General features: G+C 36.0%; 1 protein-coding gene across 1 annotated transcript in view; it reads right to left on the minus strand.

The window, feature by feature from the left end:
• The window catches only part of LOC106682032 (dynein axonemal heavy chain 1), a 236,643-nt gene that overhangs the window by 27,595 nt on the left and 189,515 nt on the right, over positions 1 to 19,533 (minus strand). The window contains exons 65-66 of the mRNA XM_067050254.1: positions 14,519 to 14,787; positions 8,597 to 8,823 (exon numbers count right to left, since the gene is read on the minus strand). Coding sequence (XP_066906355.1) covers positions 8,597 to 8,823; positions 14,519 to 14,787 — 496 coding nt within the window. The remainder of the gene's footprint in view (positions 1 to 8,596; positions 8,824 to 14,518; positions 14,788 to 19,533) is intronic.

Here is a 19,533-nt window from a genome sequence, read left to right on the forward strand (position 1 = left end):
TTATCGTTAACTCATATTTTTGCATCTTATTTTCCTTATTATTGGATTGGTGATTTTTTAATCTAATTTCAGTAACTTCTATTTTAGAAAAAAAGAAAATGCACTTTACAGATCCAAAATCGGACCATCCGTTCAAGAGTAAATAGAAAAGTAAATTCTGGTGCGTCCCAGGAAGGGTACATTTAGCCTTAAGGCCACGCACTAAATCCTCTGACAGACAGACCACTCCGCAATATCTAATAGCATGCACACTCACGACAAAGTATTGATAGACTCTCATAAATTTGAAATACCACGACTTAGTGATTGAGGAAATTATACATGATTTTATTAAACCATTAATAAGAACACAAATCTCAATCTCAAAGGATTTATAGTGGCTTTTAGAAAAGACTGAAAATCAAATTATAACAGAGCTTAGCTTATACCGTTTGCTTCATACCCAGTATATTAAGGCTAAATGTACCGCTTCCTGGGAGGCACCAGAATTTACTTCTCTATTTACTCCAGAACGGATGGTCCGATTTCGGATCTGTAAAGTGCATTTTGTGTTTTTCGAAAATAGAAGTTACTGAAATTAGGTTTAAAAAGCACCAATCCAATAATAAGGAAAATAAGATGCAAAAATATGAGTTAACGATAATTTTTTTTTCAAATGTGGCCTTAAAGGCACTTGTAGAAGCGTTCACTGAAACCAATGAGACATTCCGTGAAATTATGGCATTTATACAGCGATCGTAAAGAGAAAAATACGTTTTTGTTTACAAATTGAAGGAAACCGTTTGAGGTGGTTCTGGCTGGAATGATACGGCAACTCAAGGCTGCTAAAACTAACTTTCTCATAGCAATACCTAAATTTGAGAATAGAAACAATAAATTACAATTGCTATTCTGCTATTATTTATTTCTACACTAATATTGAAAATAATTTGCATTATTTTTTTTCTCTACTACTACTATAGGTACTATCTAATTAGTATTGATAATTACAATTAATGTTTCCTGATTTTAGAGATTTTAGCCTATTGTTTGCTTTTACTTTTTTAATATTTTTTATTGGATGTTATAATTTTTTTTATAAATATCCACAACTATTGTCTGATTCGTACTTTCAAAAAATAAGTTATAGAAGAATAAACAAATAATTCTTTAAATTTATTATAATTAGAAACGTTTCAGAATATATTTTAGAAGTACAAATATTTTTCCAACTAAGTTAATTGACTGTTCAATTGGAAGAAGTAATGAAAAGAAAGGGACGCAACAATGAAACACTTATTTTGTGATAACAACCCTTGTTTGTCTATTAGAATTTCACTTCCGAATCTTTTTCTGTTGTATTGGTAAACACTTACAGGAAACCCTGAACATATAAATCTAATCTGAATATTCAAACCACAGAATATATTTTGCAATCCAACTTTTATTAACCTACGCAACGAGTTTCAGATCTCCGAAATGATCTCTGATTTTTCAAAATGCAACCTTGCTGCAAAATAATCAATGTGGCAATAGGAAAAATAAAAAATAATTTTTAATTAAATTTTCTACATATTTATTTTTTATTTTAATATATTTATTCATTTTTTTGTATTTGTTGTATTTTAATATAGTAAGCTTGTGAGGAATGTGCATAAAAGCTATTTGTATCAGTGGTCAAACCTAGTGTTTTCCTTGTCAATTGTATCGTTGATATTTTTACTGCGGAAAATCAAAAAATAAGTAACTTGTTACTCCAAATGTCTAATACCGAAAGATGAAATTTGTTTATCTTTGAAAAGCGTATCTTGTAAGGTACTACAACATAATATATTATAGAATAAAGGTTGTATTATTAAAAAATAAATTCGGTCCAGAGGTACTGGACTCAATAATGGCAGTCTTTCACTTCCATTCGTTCCTTATAACTTTTTATTTTTATTTGCATTTCGCTCTTGACTACTCCTAAGTTATATATACATATAACTTAAGTATCGATGAAGCCTATATAATATAATATATATAACGTGCCATGAAGCCACTTTATGCCACCTCTACTCTTGAGGAGCCCGTTGAGAAGCAATGTTGCGTCAAGGTTCTTCATTTATGTTCGAAACATGGCATTGTCGAATTCTCTGCCTGAATCTGATGAGATGCGACCCGGAGCTCCGTAGAATTGAAACCACAATCGGAAAGCTACCAACACTGCTTCCGACAACTTGTCCAGCACCTGATGCGCCATTGCTTCGTTACTGAAGAGATCAAATATGGTTATCCATTTATATCCTCTCCTAGTGAAAGTGTCAACCTGTATATCATTGAGCGGTGCATCTGCGGTAGGTATCTCCTGTGGTTAAGGCAAGAGGAGGACTTGGAGAAGAATCGAGGAAAGTTTTGAGGAGTGTACTCACAGTTTGAGAACCACCATGTGAGAGGAGCACGGCGGTTTGCCTATTATACATGCGAAGAGAGGAGTAAGCTGTCTGATTGACCCTGGGAAACACATTCGTCTGCCGAGAGACCCTAGAGAGATGAGTAGTGGAAAGAGGGAACTACAGGTCAGAGTATGTAACTGTCAGTTGATCACTTTGGTTAGGCCTTGCAGCGTTAAAGGGGAAACAGAAATGGGATTGGGTAACTGGGGGGGGGGGCTAAGGGAGGAAAGGTTACAGTCCATGTAATGAGGAAAGTGCCCCGAAACAACCAGATAATCATTATCACTGATAATCATTCACTACGAGATATTTTGGAAAAGGTGGTAGCGAAAATAAGAAATAGTGGGGTTCAGTGGAATATTAGAATTGGAGTGAAGGGTTCAGCTGTCAGAAGCCTGTGTGTGACTGTAAGCGAGAACGGGCATGATTAACTAGAGGGAGAGTAGGAAAGAGGCAATATTGAAGTAATGTGATGATATTTTTTGTAAGGAAGGGGAAGTATCGAGAGCTACAGGAAAAATGGTGCACGAAATCACATTGAAGCAGGGTAGGATGAAGCACGTGAAGGAGAGGTGATATCCCCAGGCACTTCGTTAACACATTAGGGAAGAAATAGAAAGTCCGTCTGGATCCTAAATCTTCTCCCGAACAAGTAGGATTGGGAATGCTCTATTGACCACATTATGGTCGATAATATGATATATAATTATTATCAATAATAAAATATAACCCAGTCGTTCTCATTCAAAGACGCTGTAACGTGTTTCTGCCTCTGTTACACCTTACCACTCTTTCTTATGACAGCATTGCTCCCAGCGCGTACTCACTACCGTCTGTCGTGAGCGTGAACTGCTTTTGTATGTCAGGAATTGCTAGTACTGGTTCCTTCTGCTACTGATCTATACATGTTCTTATATTGTCTTCAATGGCCCGATCTTACCACCTCTTGAGATATGGTATGTCCTAGAAAATGTATTTGTTTTTGTCCCAGCAATGACTTCTCTCGTCTGTTAACTTTTGAAATGTAATGTTCGCGTTCTTCAGATCAAACAGCATTCTCCTAAATTCTTAGTGCCCTCGGTCGAAAGTAAAAGCCGTTTTGTGTTTGTTAAAGCTACCTCAAATCGACCATGTCTTTTTGTTGGAAGGCTTTAAAAATGAACAAATACAAAACTGGCTCGGATTAAACATTTATTTGGTTCAATTTATACATGGTAAAAAAAAAAAAAAAAAAAACTAAAAAAACTAACATAAATAAAACATACAAGCAAAGATAAAAGTAAAATTAGATAAATTATGAAATTATGAAATTAAAATAAAATAAACTAATTTACAAAAAAACAAATAATATGTAAAATAAATACTGGTCGACGGTTAATCCTCTCCGATAGGTCAGAGGAAGATATTCTGCTTGTCGAGATGTGCAGGTAGAAGCTCCATTGCTAAATACTCCGCTGCAACTCTCAAACTGGTCCAAAGTTGGTGCAATGGCTTACAAACAGTCGATGTCCCAAAAGCTAAGATGGCTACACTGGCACTCATTGTGGGCAGACAGGGTCTAGTTGTTTTATTAATTATACGAGCCGATTGATTAGCAACAACTCATATTGCACTCAAAGGCCAGAAACGCAGAAAAGGTCTGGTTTCGAACTGTAATAACGACTAAAACACTCAACAAATGTTCAAACTATAAACGCAGACAGGGCTGCTTAGACGCTACCAGGGCCACTAATTAGTCGCTACTGCTCCAAAAAACTAAGATGGTCGGTCCGTTGCTAGGTGACGCAACAATGATCACTCCTAGCAACTGTCTCTATTACTCATTATTAGAAACAAATTCTTCACACATTCTTCTTTTCAAACAACTAAATCTAAATAAAACAATACAAATAAAAATAAATGTAACTAAATTAAATACTAATAAAACTATATAACTAAAACTATAAAACTAAATACTAAAAATACTATTTAAAATTATTTACAGCGTAATTATATTATGGCGTTAACAGTGTTGGTCCTCTGGGTGGATACGAATCTGGTTCATTCTAGGACTCACCATATCTCAGGAGGGGGTAAGATCGGGCCATTGAAGACAATATAAGAAAATGTATAGATCAGTAGCAGAAGGAACTAGTTCTAGCGTTTCCCTGCTTTCAAGTCTAAGGTGCTAAAGATTTTAGCCCCTCCTAGTCTGTCAAGTATATCCTCAAACCTCGGTATCCGATACTTATCAGCGATGATATTATCATTGACCTTACGTTAATCAATGACCACCCTATATATCTCCCGTTCTCACCTGGCGTAGGCTTCTTCCACACCGCCCAGTATGAACAAGTAATGTCGGAATAGTGTTGCTAATATTCCATATCGATATTACAATAATGTAAAATATCGAAATAAATACGTAATATCAAAATATAATATCGATATTCCTATTTTAAAATCTCTATATGTTATTTTAGTAATTTTCAACAAAATATCGATATTTCGATAAAATAATATCGGAATATTGTTCTTATATACCATATCGATATTACAATAATACAAATAACGAAATAAGTATGTATTTATCAAACTAAAATATCGATACTCCATTTTTAATTATTCTATACCATTTTCTAGTATTTTTAAACAAAATATCGATATTTCGATAAAATAATATCGGAAAATTGTTGCTTATATTCCACATCGATATTACAACCGTGTAAAATATCGAAATAAATGTGTAATATCATATTATATATCGTATATTATAATCATTTTCAACAAAATATCGATATTCTATTTTTTAATTTTCTTTAATAAAACAATTATATTTTAGTTTATATTTGTTATGTTTATGATATGGTTGTCGTAGTGTTGCTTTGTTTCATAGTTATTAAGAGTTTCTTATGTATTTTGATTAGGTATGACATAAAATAAATCTTCATGTTATAATTATTTTATCATTTTATAATTATTATTTCTTTAATTCGTTAAATTTTCGATATCGATATTTCGATATTTTAGTTCCGATATAAAATCGATATCGATATTTTTCTTTCGATATCCCATCCCTAATCACTGGTAGCGAGCCAGTGGAGGCTGAGCAAGTGAGCTAAAGCCGCAAACATTCAACTTGAGTGGAGAATCTGACCATTCCCAGAACCCAATTGTCCATTTTTATTTAACAATAAGTCTCATGGTCACTGCCGTTTTAACCTTTTAGATGGGTTTTAGGGATGGATGGAACTTGATAAGGATTGGACCAAAAGATTATGATGGTTGAAAAGGTTTATATAGAATTTTGAGAATTTGGTTGGTATGAGGTCAAGGACAAAAGGGATATGAAGGTCATGGTGTTGTGTTCTGTTGGCAACGTAATAGGGTGCATTAACTATGGTTGTAAGGATTTTGGATTAAAAGGATTGGATACGTTTGATGTTTGACGGTTTAGCTGTTCCCCAAAGTTCAAGTCCGTAGGTCCAGATAGGTTTAAGTATAGTCTTATAAATTAGAAGTTGGTTTTCTTGTGAGAGATGAGAGGTCTGGCTGAGCAGTTGGTATAGTTGGCTGAATCGTCTGTTGAGTTCTTGTCTTTCAAGTGTAGTATGTCGGTTCCAGGTGAGTCTTTTGTCTGAGATGAATCCAAGGTATCGCACTGTGTCGTTGACTTTTATCCGCCATTGGTTGCATCATTACTCAATCCGGGTGAGGTGTGTATGGAGATTAGATGAGGATATTACAGGATCAAGATGGGGGGATAGGATAGCTGTATCATCGGTAAATGTTACCAGGAACATGTCGGGATTGATGGGAATGTCAGCAGTGAAGAAGATATAGAGGATAGGACCCAAGGCACTGCCTTGGGGAACTCCTGCCTCGATTGGGTAGATATTTGAGTACTCGGAACCACTGCAAACTCGAAAGGAGCGATTTGATCGGTAGGAGCGGAGGACAAGGTTTAAGGTTTGGGGTAATATGGACTTGAGCTTGAAAAGCAATCCGGCATGCCATACCCGGTCAAAAGCTTGCGCTGTGTCCAGAAAGGCGCCTGAGCAGTAAGAGTGCCTAGGGTAGAATCCAAAGTGATGTGCGGGGAAACTCTGTGATTCTACTATGGATAGGATATGTTTTAGGAGGATTTTTTTCATTATATAATCCGAAATTAATAATATAAAAAGTCTTTTCTCTAAATTGTTAGGTCTGCCAACTCTCCTTTGGAGTTTTCTAAAAATTTCCCAACAAAGAGCATTCAAAAGTTACCCTTTTGTTCTGATGAATTTTAGTCACTGGTACAAATGTCTTTCATTATATTTTCTAGGAAGTCCTTCATCGAACAAGAGGAGTAATGAGAAAAGACAGTTGGCTAGATAGTGTGTCCTCACAGATGTGAGATCTTTAATACAAAAGACAGAGAAGAGTGGCAGATTTTGGAGGAGACCTTGATTCATTTTTATCGTTTTGAAAATTTGTACAGTCTCAATTAAAAACCGACCATAACTACCTTCTATAAGCAAATTCTTAAAACAGTAATAGGAAATGAAGTCACTCTGATTAATTTTTTTTAAAGGTATAGGCTTTTTAAGCTCAAATAGTACAAAAACTATTTATTCTGCACCAACGTCGTGCACTGCTTTGCAAGACTTCATCGTCTAGCAAGTAGCCTACAACCTCTTTTGCTCACTTACAACTCGTAAGTAATATACCACCTCTTTTTTTACTTGGAATCATTTGTATACTTCCCACCAGTATTTACTAGTTGAACGAGAGCCCTGATGAAGTTCTGAGTGTGGTGAAACGTTGTTGCATAAATAATAATTCTGTAATATTTGAGCTACTTTAGTCACCGCCACCCGAACAATCTTCCTTCATTAATTTCTAGACTTTTTTGCCTGTCATATTTTAAGAGCTCCCATTCTGATTAGCACACAACAAAACTTTAACTTTCTCCATACTTTTGACATAATATTATAAACAGGAGCTGATTTTTCCTGCTTACCTAAAAGTTTTGGTCAGTAACATTCAGTTTCGTTTCATTATAATTATAATTTTGTAGGCTCAATTGTATTTTCTGAACAAATCAACTGTATTTGAGTCTGCTGATACTTAAAATTTGATAAGTCTAGCCAACATATGCTAGCAGTGAAGGTTTCTTATCCATTTTAAAAACGTAAAAAAAGCTTTGGTTTGTAAAATTGTTCCAGATAACGGACTACCCCTCACCCCCTTGAAATGGAAGTTTTTTTAATTAATAGCATGGGCCTGTCTTAGCTTCGTACATTCTCTCCACGCCTTGCCTGCTCTCTTCCATGGCCAATCAAGGACTTCTTTCCACAGATGTCCTAGGGAGCTTAGTCCTAGTTCATTGCTCTGCTTTAAAAGACTGATCTACATGACAATTATAAGGCCTATTTGGACAAATTTAGTCATATCTATATGCCATAAAACACTTTAGAAGCAACTAGTTATCGTATTCACTGTAGAGAAAGAAATATCACGTAGCGCTGTTATGGTGGCTGGGATGTGACTCATGTAGCCAAGAACTCACGAACAATCAGTATAATTGTTTAAAATAGTAATTTTTTAAAACCGCTTTCTAACTTTGGTAGAAATCAGTTGCCAAATAATTTAATAACGAGTTGGTCTTTGCTTACGAAAATACGATTTTCAGTTGTTTATTTATTTTATAATTTTCCTTAATTTTTGCTCGGATAATATGGAAGCTCGGTTGATCAAGACTACATTTCAGGATGACCTCATGAATACATTGAAGACATAAAGCTAAGCTAGTTAAGTATAAGTTGATAGTTAAGAAACTATTTGAAGTCGATGAATGAGAGTTCAATCAACTAAGTATGAAATCAGACCATTTTCTTTCTTTTATTGTATTGATTATATTGTAAGCTATTCATCAAGTATGCTTTCTGCCGGGGTCACATTATTAGCAAGTGAAACTTCCATTGTGATATCTTGAGTTATTGAAGGTGGACTCGTAATAGTAATCAATGGAACATTTTTTTTTGTAAGGTTCATATGTCCTTGATAATTTCGTACAACCACCATCAACTAATATTTTAGTGTAAAATATAATTGAATTTCTACAGTAGATTTAAAAATTGATATTTTGAATATAAACTATGTTTATTTAGTGTTTAGCTTATTCATTTATGAAGTATTTTACCTTATAATTATTATCATACCTAATGCTTTTGTAGTTGGATATGATCTTTTCTGCCAAGTCCAGGGAACATTGTGTCTAATAATGCTTTCGGCAACGACCTCTGAGTCATTAGTTACAATCGTATGACCAAGATAATTCCTTAGCATTTTCTTAATGCTATAACGAACTTCTTCTAGTAGCTGGTAATATCTAATAGCTTCTTCTCTCAAATGAATTGTTAGTGCTTTTTTATAATTCAACCGATACCTAAACAAAAATATTTATTTAGTTATTATTTAGATTATTAAACTACCTTATTCATCAAATTAATTATACTTGCAATGAGACAGAGGAGCCTTAGAGTATTTAAAAAGAAGTTCATTAGACCAAAAAAATTCTAAAAAACGAATTTACCTTGAATTCATCAAGAGATAAGTGAGGTATTTGAAGAAGAGGCTGACTACACATGATCACTAAGACTTCATGGTCCTGAAACCACCTTGTTGCGAGATGGATACATTATTAAAATTTTAATTCAGAAAGTTGATTGACTGATTATCTGGATTGATTTTATATTTTTGTGCATGATGCACAGTAGGGTAAAGGTCGTTTCTGGGCCAGTAGGAGGATCGTTTTTGGACTTTGGACCCTAGCCTCGACCCTACCTTAACCACTTCCGTGACCTTGGACTTTGGACTTTGGACCCAAGCCTCGACCCTACCTTAACCACTGGCCTCGTGACCTATTGGGGGGGGGGTTGAATTTAAATTTTTACTTCGACCTACACTTAATCACTCACGTGGTCGGACACGTGATCATTAGGCAGCCAATCGGAGGCTAGTATTAGGTCGCGTGACCCCTGGGGGGATTAAAATTCAAATTTAGTTAGACATTATCACTCACGTGATCATTAGGACACGCTCTCTTTTAAGTCACGTGACCGTCACCAGGGGCTGAGTGTGCCTGGAAGTCATTTTATTTTTATTTTGTTTATCCTCACCACCCATCGAAGGTAACCACTTCTTATATTATAACCTCCGTACGCCATTTTCTGTTTTTTCTTACAACTTGAGAGAATAAGGGTTTTAGAAGTACCATAGTGTGCCCGACCGCCATTTTTTGTTTTCCTCAAGATTATTTTATTATGAGGGTCTCGCAATCCTCTTCTTTTTGTTTGACGTAATTTTATTACGGGGGTCTCGCGATCCTCTTCTTTTCGTTCGCCACCATTTTGTTGCGTGAGTCTCGTGAACAAAACAAAAAGTCTCCAGACCTCTTAAACATATAAACAATAATAAGTAAGACTTTTTAATCTTCGTTATCTTTTAATCTCTATCCCTTTATGTTCTTAATCTTTTATTGTGATCATCGTAAGTACTTTGAACTGGTTAAACCTAAAACGTAAACACCGAAATGTAGAACCTACCTACATCTTCTAATCCTTTCGATGAATGTAAACAAGAAACTTTGAACTTGTATAATCAAAGCATAAACAAACTGAGAGATAAATAGATCCGTTACTAAGTAGGACTTTTTAATCTCTCTTATATTTCAATACTTCCGACTTTTAACTATGATTGAAATTTGAGCAGGTAATACCTAAGACATAAAAACTTATATTAGACTCGTTAATCCTCTTTATCTGTTAATTCTTTCATCGAAAGTAAACAAACTTTTAACAATTACTGGTATACACTTAGGAATAGGATATGTGACGTCATAATTATTAGAGTTGTGTACCTCTTTTAGTTCGCCATTGAGCCTTAAGCATCTTCACCACGTCAAGGTAAAGGTGCAAGAAGAGGTTTTTTTTTTGTTGTGTTTTTTTTTCTATTTTTTATTTTATTATTTGTATACATTCTTTTTAATTTATATTTACAATTCATAATTTATATACATCAAATTTATTATGAAAATAAGAATTTATACAAACAAGGAAATTTAATTTTCAATCAAATACATACAAGAATTAATGTTTAAAACTAAGGATTAAAAAAAATATAACATTTTCAGTTACAATATAAAATTTGTACAACACAAAACTTTTAATCGAAATCTGCATTTATATAAACATAAAATTAAAAACTAACATTTTTACTAATGAGTGAATCAATTTTTGGAAAGCCAAAAATCTTCCAAGTTGACTGCAGACACATCTGAGAAACTGTTGAGATACAAATATTTTCTTATCTCGACCCTTTACAAAAAGTTTACCTCAAGACGTTTTTAATTTATTCTAAAAAACTTTTCTTCTTTTTTTCTCCTCATTCAGTATATAATGACCATAAGCCAAATTATTAACCCCATCTTCTAGTATTTGTCTTTTATCATCGAAAGAAGAAAGAGAAATTTTATTCATCTCAGAGCTAAAAATTGTATGTTCCTTTGATTGTATTAAGCGCATAGACGTATGTATATATTTCATTTTTAAACTATACTTTTTCAAAATATTCAAAACTAATATATTGTTTTAATGCGGATGTTTTTACGCCCTTAGCACGCTTTTTCACACCCTTTTCAGTCATAATCGCATACATTTTAGCTCTTAATCCCACATATTTTAAATTAATCATGGAATTCATTACATCTTTAAATTTCCCTAACTTCTTTTTATTTTCTTCCAAATAGCAGAAATGATGTTTAGGATAATCCGAGAAATCATAATACTGATTCATGTTTTTCATATCTTCATAAACATCATCTGTTAAAACTCTATAAATTAAGGAATCAGTATCGGTGTATATCATTTTTATGGTATTAATGGAATATCGTTTCATGATTACATCATAATGAAAGTGATACATGACAATTTTGGGTAAATCTAAAATGCACATACCGATATATATAGGTTTATTAGAGATTAGATATAGACCATAGAGATTGTTTGCATCTTAATAAATTATGTAACTCGATTCTTTGTTTGTATGAATTGTTGAATTCCCGTTACATTTCGTGCAAGTATATGTCGAATTGCTGTTACAAGAATTTTCATGTCCCTTACGATTATTGGAATATGTAAAAGATTTTCCACATTTACCACATACATAAGAGCATTCCACAATATTAGAGCATGATAATTCATCCTTTATACAGTCCCTAGTGCTCTGAAATGTTCTATTACAATTAGCACATTGCCTGGATGGTGTTTCCATTTTTTGATGTAAATGAGAAAAAAAAATTAACCGTCTTGGTTTGAATAAAACAATTTTTGATTAAACAATGTATATATATATGTATATATATATAAGTTATTGTCAGGGTATAGGTATTATGACTCTTAATACCTAAACTCCCCATGTTAACAAGCCAGAATGTATATATATAGGATTAGAGAGTGGAATAAAGCAGTATCTTAGTTGAGCTTGCGTGTCTCATTTCGTGCCCCTATTTTCCTTTTTTTTTAACTTTTCAGTTCTGACTCATCATAACTTATATATATATATGGAAAAATATGGAAACATCATCCAGGCAATGTGCTAATCGTAATAGAACATTTCAGAGCACTAGGGATTGAATAAGGCATGAATTATCATGCTCTAATATTGTGGAATGCTCTTATGTATGTGGTAAATGTGGAAAATCTTTTACATATTCCAATAATCGTAAGGGACATGAAAATTCTTGTAACAGCAATTCGACATATACTTGCACGAAATGTAACGGGAATTCAACAATTCATACAAACAAAGAATCGAGTTACATAATTTATTAAGATGCAAACAATCTCTATGGTCTATATCTAATCTCTAATAAACCTATATATATCGGTATGTGCATTTTAGATTTATCCAAAATTGTCATGTATCACTTTCATTGTGATGTAATCATGAAACGATATTCCATTAATACTATAAAAATGATATACATCGATACTGATTCCTTAATTTATAGAGTTTTAACAGATGATGTTTATGAAGATATGAAAAACATGAATCAGTATTTTGATTTCTCGGATTATCCTAAACATCATTTCTGCTATTCGGAAGAAAATAAAAAGAAGTTAGGGAAATTTAAAGATGTAATGAATTCCAAGATTAATTTAAAATATGTGGGATTAAGAGCTAAAATATATGCGATTATGACTGAAAAGGGTGTGAAAAAGCGTGCTAAGGGCGTAAAAATATCCGCATTAAAACAATATATTAGTTTTGAATATTTTGAAAAAGTATTGTTTAAAAATGAAATTATACATAAGTCTATGCGCTTAATACAATCAAAGGAATATACAATTTTTAGCTCTGAGGTGAATAAAATTTCTCTTTCTTCTTTCGATGATAAAAGACACATACTAGAAGTTGGGGTTGATAATTTGGCTTATGGTCATTATATACTGGATGAGGAGAAAAAATAAAAAAAAGAAGAAAAGTTTTTTAGAATAAATTAAAGACGTCTTGAGGCAAACTTTTTGTAAAGGGTCGAGATAAGAAAATATTTGTATCTCTACAGTTTCTCAGATGTAGGTATTACCTGCTCAAAATTCAATCATAGTTAAAAGTCGGAAGTATTGAAATATAAGAGAGATTAAAAAGTCCTACTTAGTAACAGATCTATTTATCTCTCAGTTTGTTTATGCTTTAGGGATTATACAAGTTCAAAGTTCCTTGTTTACATTCATCGAAAGGATTAGAAGATAAAGGTTGGTTCTACATTTCGGTGTTAATGTTTTAGGTTTAACCTGTTCAAAGTACTTACGATGATCACAATAAAAGATTAAAAACATAAAGGGGATTAAAGTTCAAAATCGAAATGGTTAAAAGATAATGAAGATTAAAAAGTCTTACTTATTATTGTTTAAATGTTTAAGAGGTCAGGAGACTTTTTTTTTTGTTCACGAGACTCACGCAACAAAATGGTGGCGAACGAAAAGACAAAACTCTGTTCTATGTTGAGAATAGGATCTACCTTTTCTTATGCTGGCCAGCATTTGCGGGAAGAACCACTGGAATGGTCAAATTTACACCACCACAACCTCATAGAAATCCAGAACAAGACGTGATGAGAAGACGGCCGCACCCCTGGACCAGACACATCAGCGGCACAGGAGAAGGCGATCGTCAGCCATCACCAGATGATTGTTACCATTCTCTCTATTTTACTTGCCCTTTCAGGGACTAAATTTCGTATTACTATAAATTATATTATTACATTCAATTGTTCCAAAATGTCCCACAATTCATTTTACATAACAAAACATGCAATAAAGAGCGTAAGAAAATTTTGGAGGTTTGGGTAAAATCACCGAAATAGGTAGTTTGGAGAGCAGATATACATGGTGTGTTGACTAAGTTTCAAAACTGGCTTCAGAAACAAAAATGTATGACAAAGTTTTGTACAGCATAACTTAAGTTTTCAATATATGACCCTCGGACATCAACACACCAATGACAGTGTTTTTTATATTGTACATAGGCTCCTGTGGAAGCTTTTAAGCGTAAGGGACCTCGTTGAAGATGCATGAGCAGCTTGAGTCATATCAAATCTCTTCCTTTTAAGGTCTCTGTTAGTTCGTGGAAACAAAAAGAAATCTTGGCTACTAGATAGGGACTATAGGGTAGCTGCGGCAGTGTTGTACAACGAACTTACACACAAGTTATAATACTACAAGCTTAAACTTCGGAAGCGATGAGCGACGTGTGAAAGGGCGCATTGCCATGGTTTAGAAACCAATAGTCTTTGACCACCAAGCGGACTCATTGGAATTGATCCATTAAACGACGGAACACTTCAACATGAAACTGACCTGTGACAGTCTGTCCCACTGGAACTGACTCTTTATGGATCACTCCTTTGGGGTTGAACTCTCAATCATCAATCATTGTATTATTTTCAACTAAAGAAACATTTAAAATATGTGTCGTAATCTTATATATAAGTGAAATAAATTGTATTATGAATCGGAGTGGAGCTACACCTAGATAAGGATATACAACCTCTCTTACCTATACTCTTATCTTATACTCACATTTCAATGAATTCTATTAAGGCTGGTTCGATTTGTGGTAAATAGGTGAGGATTGCCTTCCCTAGTTTTATGGCACTCTTATATTCAACTGAGAGTCGCTTTGGTAATGCCGGCCGCAACAACCTAAGATGGTCCAAACATTCTTCCCCTTCTTTAATTTTTATTGTTTTACCATAGCAATCGGTCAGGCCAAAAATACGTGGGGATATGTCTGTTGGTAGATATTTCATGTATTTTAGGTAGTCTGTGGTAACTGCATCAGCGGGAAGCTGAAATAAAAACATATATCAGCTTATTTAATTTAATTTAATTATTAATATGTGTTTGTCTACAGTTGAAATTTTAAATCGAGAATTGTATTATTGTCTTTGTTGATCAAAATTATGTGAAATTCGGATTATATAGTGATAAAAAACTAGAAAAACATATAACAAAAAGGAAGTAATACATATAATTAACTGTAAAGAATGCAAGAACAATATTACATGGATGGCCCTAGGCCAGACATACGCACACACTCACACACGCACGCACGCACACACACAAGCACACACACACAAACACACACACTCACACTCCCGCGTGGAGTAGCTAGTCTCTCATCGGGCGCCTCCCCAGGTGGCGGATAGAGGGAGGGATTCTCACCAGATATGGCGGGAACCGGGGAAATAAAATACCCGGGGTGGACCAAAACAAGAATCAAATCCAGGCGCGACGGTTCCTAGAATAGGCGGTGTACTGGTCAGCGTCTGTTCCTCAGGTGGCTGCTCCTGGCAAAACCTGGCAGGAGATATAAAATACGAAAAAAAAAAAATTGTGTTATGGAAAATAACGTCAATTGTGCTACGGTGCAGGGGACACTGACCACACCTTCTTTGGCTGGCGATAGAAGGAAGAATAAGAAGAGAACCGCCCAATGTACAAATTGTGCACCAAAACATAGAACACCCTCAGAGATCGGCAGCTCAACGTGGAGAACCACAGCAGGAGCAAAGGCAGGAAGTAAGAAAAAGATCCAGGAAGAAACCTCGCCCCAAGACCCGATGCCGTGAGTGTAAAAATTTCAGATGGCCAGTCCTACGCAGATGTCCTACGAACGGTAAGAGAAGATGGTGGAGACGGCCTCTTCAATCACCAAGGTCGGGAAAATTAATAAAGGTGACCTGCTACTCCGATTGGACCGGAAGAAAGTCCAATCTCTTGCTGCACTAAAAATCTCAATGGAGGGAGTGCTTGGTGAAAGAGCGGAAGTCCAACTTGGACGGAGGAGTCTCTTTTCGAGCTGCGAGATTTGGACGCTCTCACAACAAAAGAGGAGGTTGCGGAGGCCTTAAAACCTCTCCTGGGTGAAGATTCAGTGCCCACCACAGCAGTGAAATCTATCCGTCAAGTATATGGAGGTACACAAACAGCGGTTATTTCACTTCAGGTTCTCCAAGCTAGGAAGGTTATGGCTAAAGGAAAGGTTCGAGTAGGCCTTGTTGTTAGCCGTATACGCGAAATACTTAGAGTTGCAAAGGGTTTCCGCTGCTGGGAGTACGGACACATAGCCGGGAATTGTGTTGGAAAGGAGAGGACCTCCCTATGTCGAAACTGTGGTAAAGTGGGTCACAAAGCTACTGACTGTGACCAGAAACCGCAATGCACATTATGTGCGGGAAATGGAGAGGCTGACCACCCCAGTGGAAGTAGTAAGTGTCCAGCTTTCCGTTCAGCATTGAGAACGATGCAAACCCAACAACATCGCAGATGAGAATACTTCAACTGAATTTGAACTATTGTAAAGCTGCACAGGATCTCCTTTACCAAGCAGTACGTGAACAGCACATCGACGCCGCTATACTGCGAACAATATAAAAATCTAGATGGCAACTCGTGGGTATCCGATGTCAGTGGTAAAGCTGCTATTTGGGCCTGTAATTCCCTAGCTATTCAGGAAGTGAAGGGGTCAGCCGAGGAAAAGGCGCGTACACTAACCTCTTTTATATCTGGGGCTTGTGATGCAGCTACGACCCGTTCAAAGTCTGGCAAACATCATTCCTCAGTGTACTGGTGGACGGATACTATTAACGATCTTCGCCGGTATTGCAACCAAGCAACAAGACGTTACCAGCTAGCGAGACGTCTGTCGGAGTTTCCTGTACTTCAAGAAGAGTTCAAGAGAGCTAAAAGGATCCTCCGACAAGTCATTAAAGAAAGCAAACGACGGTGCTGGAGAGAGCTCTGTGATGAGGTGGGTGCAGACCCATGGGGTAGACCTTACAAAATAGCACTCAAGAAACTATTTAAAGGCACGATGCAGGTCCCAACGAGACCAAATGTTGTAGATAGTATTATCAAAACACTATTACCTGAACAGGCGAATACTACTGTATGTATAGAAAATATATATCTTGGAAGAGACAGGGCCTCGTACTCATTCCTAAGAGTAAGGGAAGACTGGAAGACCTGTCAACTTATCGTCCAATTTGCTTATTGGATACTATGGGTTAGGCATTCGAGAAAATCCTTTCCCTCAGGCTACAAGAGTTCATGGAGGGAGTTAATGGCCTCTCGCGGGCTCAATTCTGATTTCGTAAGAGCGATTCACGATAGATGCTGTTGGATTGGTAGTCGAGATGGCCCGCACAGCAATTGCAGGAGCAAGGTGGAGGAGGGGTGCTTAGTGTTATGCAGCTATCACTCTAGACGTTAAGAATGCTTTTAACACTATAAGATGGATCTGTATAATAGATGCACTACGGACTATGGCGGTGTCAGCCTATCTTATGAGTTCTCACAGACTACTTTAAAGATAGAGTTCTGTTTTATTTTTCAGTCATTGGTCATAGGAGATACAAGGTGACTGTTGGTGTCCAACAGGGCTCAGTATTAGGGCCTCTTCTGTGGAACATCATGTACGCCTTAATTTTTAAATTGACAATGCCGGAGGGAGCCACAGTTGTGGGATTCGCAGATGTCGTTGCAGTTGTAGTGGCGGCGAAGCACTTGGAAGAAGTTACCCTCATCACAAACCAGGCTGTTGCTACGGTTCTAGGTTGGCTGTCTTCGGTAGGCCTACAACTTGCAGATCACAAGACCGAGGTTCTCCTAGTAAATAGCAGGAACCAAACTGAGTCCATCAATGTCACGGTTGTTCGGCACGAAATTCGTTCCCAGACTTGCTTAAAATATCTAGGAGTCATGATCGATGCACGTTTCCACTTTAGTGTTCACACGGTGTATATCAGTGCCAAATCGGCCAAAGTAGCATCCTTTTTGTCACGCCTTATGCCAAAGGTTGGAGGTCCCACAGAAAGTAGCCGAAGGCTCCTTGCTACTGTTTTCCCTCCATTATGTTGTATGCAGCCCCGATTTGGAAAGAAGCGATGGATACCAAATCAAACAGGAGAAAATTGGTTTCAGTTTATCGCAGGGTTTCTTTAAGAACGGTTAGTGCTTTTCGAACTGTTTCCTACGAAGCGGTGTGAGTAATAGCCCAAATGCTGCCTATGGAACTCCTTGTTGAGAAAGAAGCAGGCACTATGAACGACGCTTACACGTTTCCAGAGAGGAAGAGCGAGAAATAACCATCGACCAGTGGCAGCAGCAAATGGTATGGCCGGTAGCATGGTGAGCTGGATTTTTACGTAACCCAATTGTTGACTGGACATGGATGCTTTAGAGCCTTCCAGTACCGCTTCAAACTGGAGACAGGACCGCAGAATGCCCTGGATGTCACACTGCCGAGGAAACCGTGGAGCACGTGTTTTTTACTAGCATTCGCTTTGGGGCAGAAAGAAGTGAATTGGAGAGAGTGAGTGGAGGACACATCACACCAGAAAATGTGGTGAGCTATATGCTACTTTCATACCAGCACTGGAACGCATTAAAGAGATTCACCACAGTCGTCCTCAAGAGGTTGAAGACATGACTAGCATAGAAACGTGTAAACCATGTAAGAAAAGAGGCGGCACTCAGCCATTTCCTTCCATGAAGTAATACCTAGCGGCGGTCCCGTGAAGAGGAATGAACAGGTGTAGGGCGGTAGTTTTAGTGGGTAAAAATCCCACACATGGATAGGTACAGGCCTATCCGTGTCTTTTGAAGATTTCCACACTAAAAAAAAACCCACTTTTATATATATGTAGTCCATTCGGAAACGTTGGGTTAAACAAAGATATGTAATTCCGCATTCCAAGAAATAGCCCCACTATTTTATTGCTACTTTATAAAATTCAATCATTACTTTTAATTTTTATTAGCTATAATCAATATATATCCCATTCGGAAACGTTGGGTTAAAGAAAGATATGTAATTCAGCAATCCAAGAAATACCCCCACTATTTTATTGCTACTTCATAAAATTCAATCATTACTTTTTAAATTTTTATTAGCTATAATCACAATAAATTATTGGAAATCGAATCAATAAACTCATTTATTGTACATAAACACACACCATAATACAAAAATATAAGAGGCTTGCTATGAGAGCATCAACCTTCGGGAATTGCTGGCAAAAATACATAACTAATCACCTCTTCTAAAATGATTGCCTTCATTGATTTATTTTCAATAAACATTATGAGATTATTAAAATGGTAAACTGTAAGTTATAATAGGAAAAATGGAATCTTAAAAAGAATCTTTTTTATTCTTTCACCCATGATTTTAAGAGGTAAGTATATGATGAATAATTGTGCTCATTGATTTTTATCTTGTGACTTGTGATCCCTGAAGACGTGAACTCAACAATGTTACCTTACTATTTTTTTTTTTTTTTAGACCGGACACGGCCTTATAGACCACGCGAATATCGTTTGTTCCCGACTTTCCACGCACATTACCCTCCTTTGCTTTCTTTCCACCTTTTCTTCATTCTTACAGACTGCACTCTTTTTTATTACTCGCTCCATACTCTCCTCCTTCTCACCTCTTTGCACCCACAAGGAGCTTTATCGTTCTTAATTTTTTCCTATATTCATCTCTATTGAGGGAGTTCTGACTTGAGATTCCTGATTTCTCATTTATA

The sequence above is a fragment of the Halyomorpha halys genome, unplaced genomic scaffold (genome assembly GCF_000696795.3).
Source record: "Halyomorpha halys isolate HHAL.00 unplaced genomic scaffold, Hhal_1.1 Scaffold385.1, whole genome shotgun sequence".
NCBI classification, from domain to species: Eukaryota; Metazoa; Arthropoda; class Insecta; order Hemiptera; family Pentatomidae; genus Halyomorpha; species Halyomorpha halys.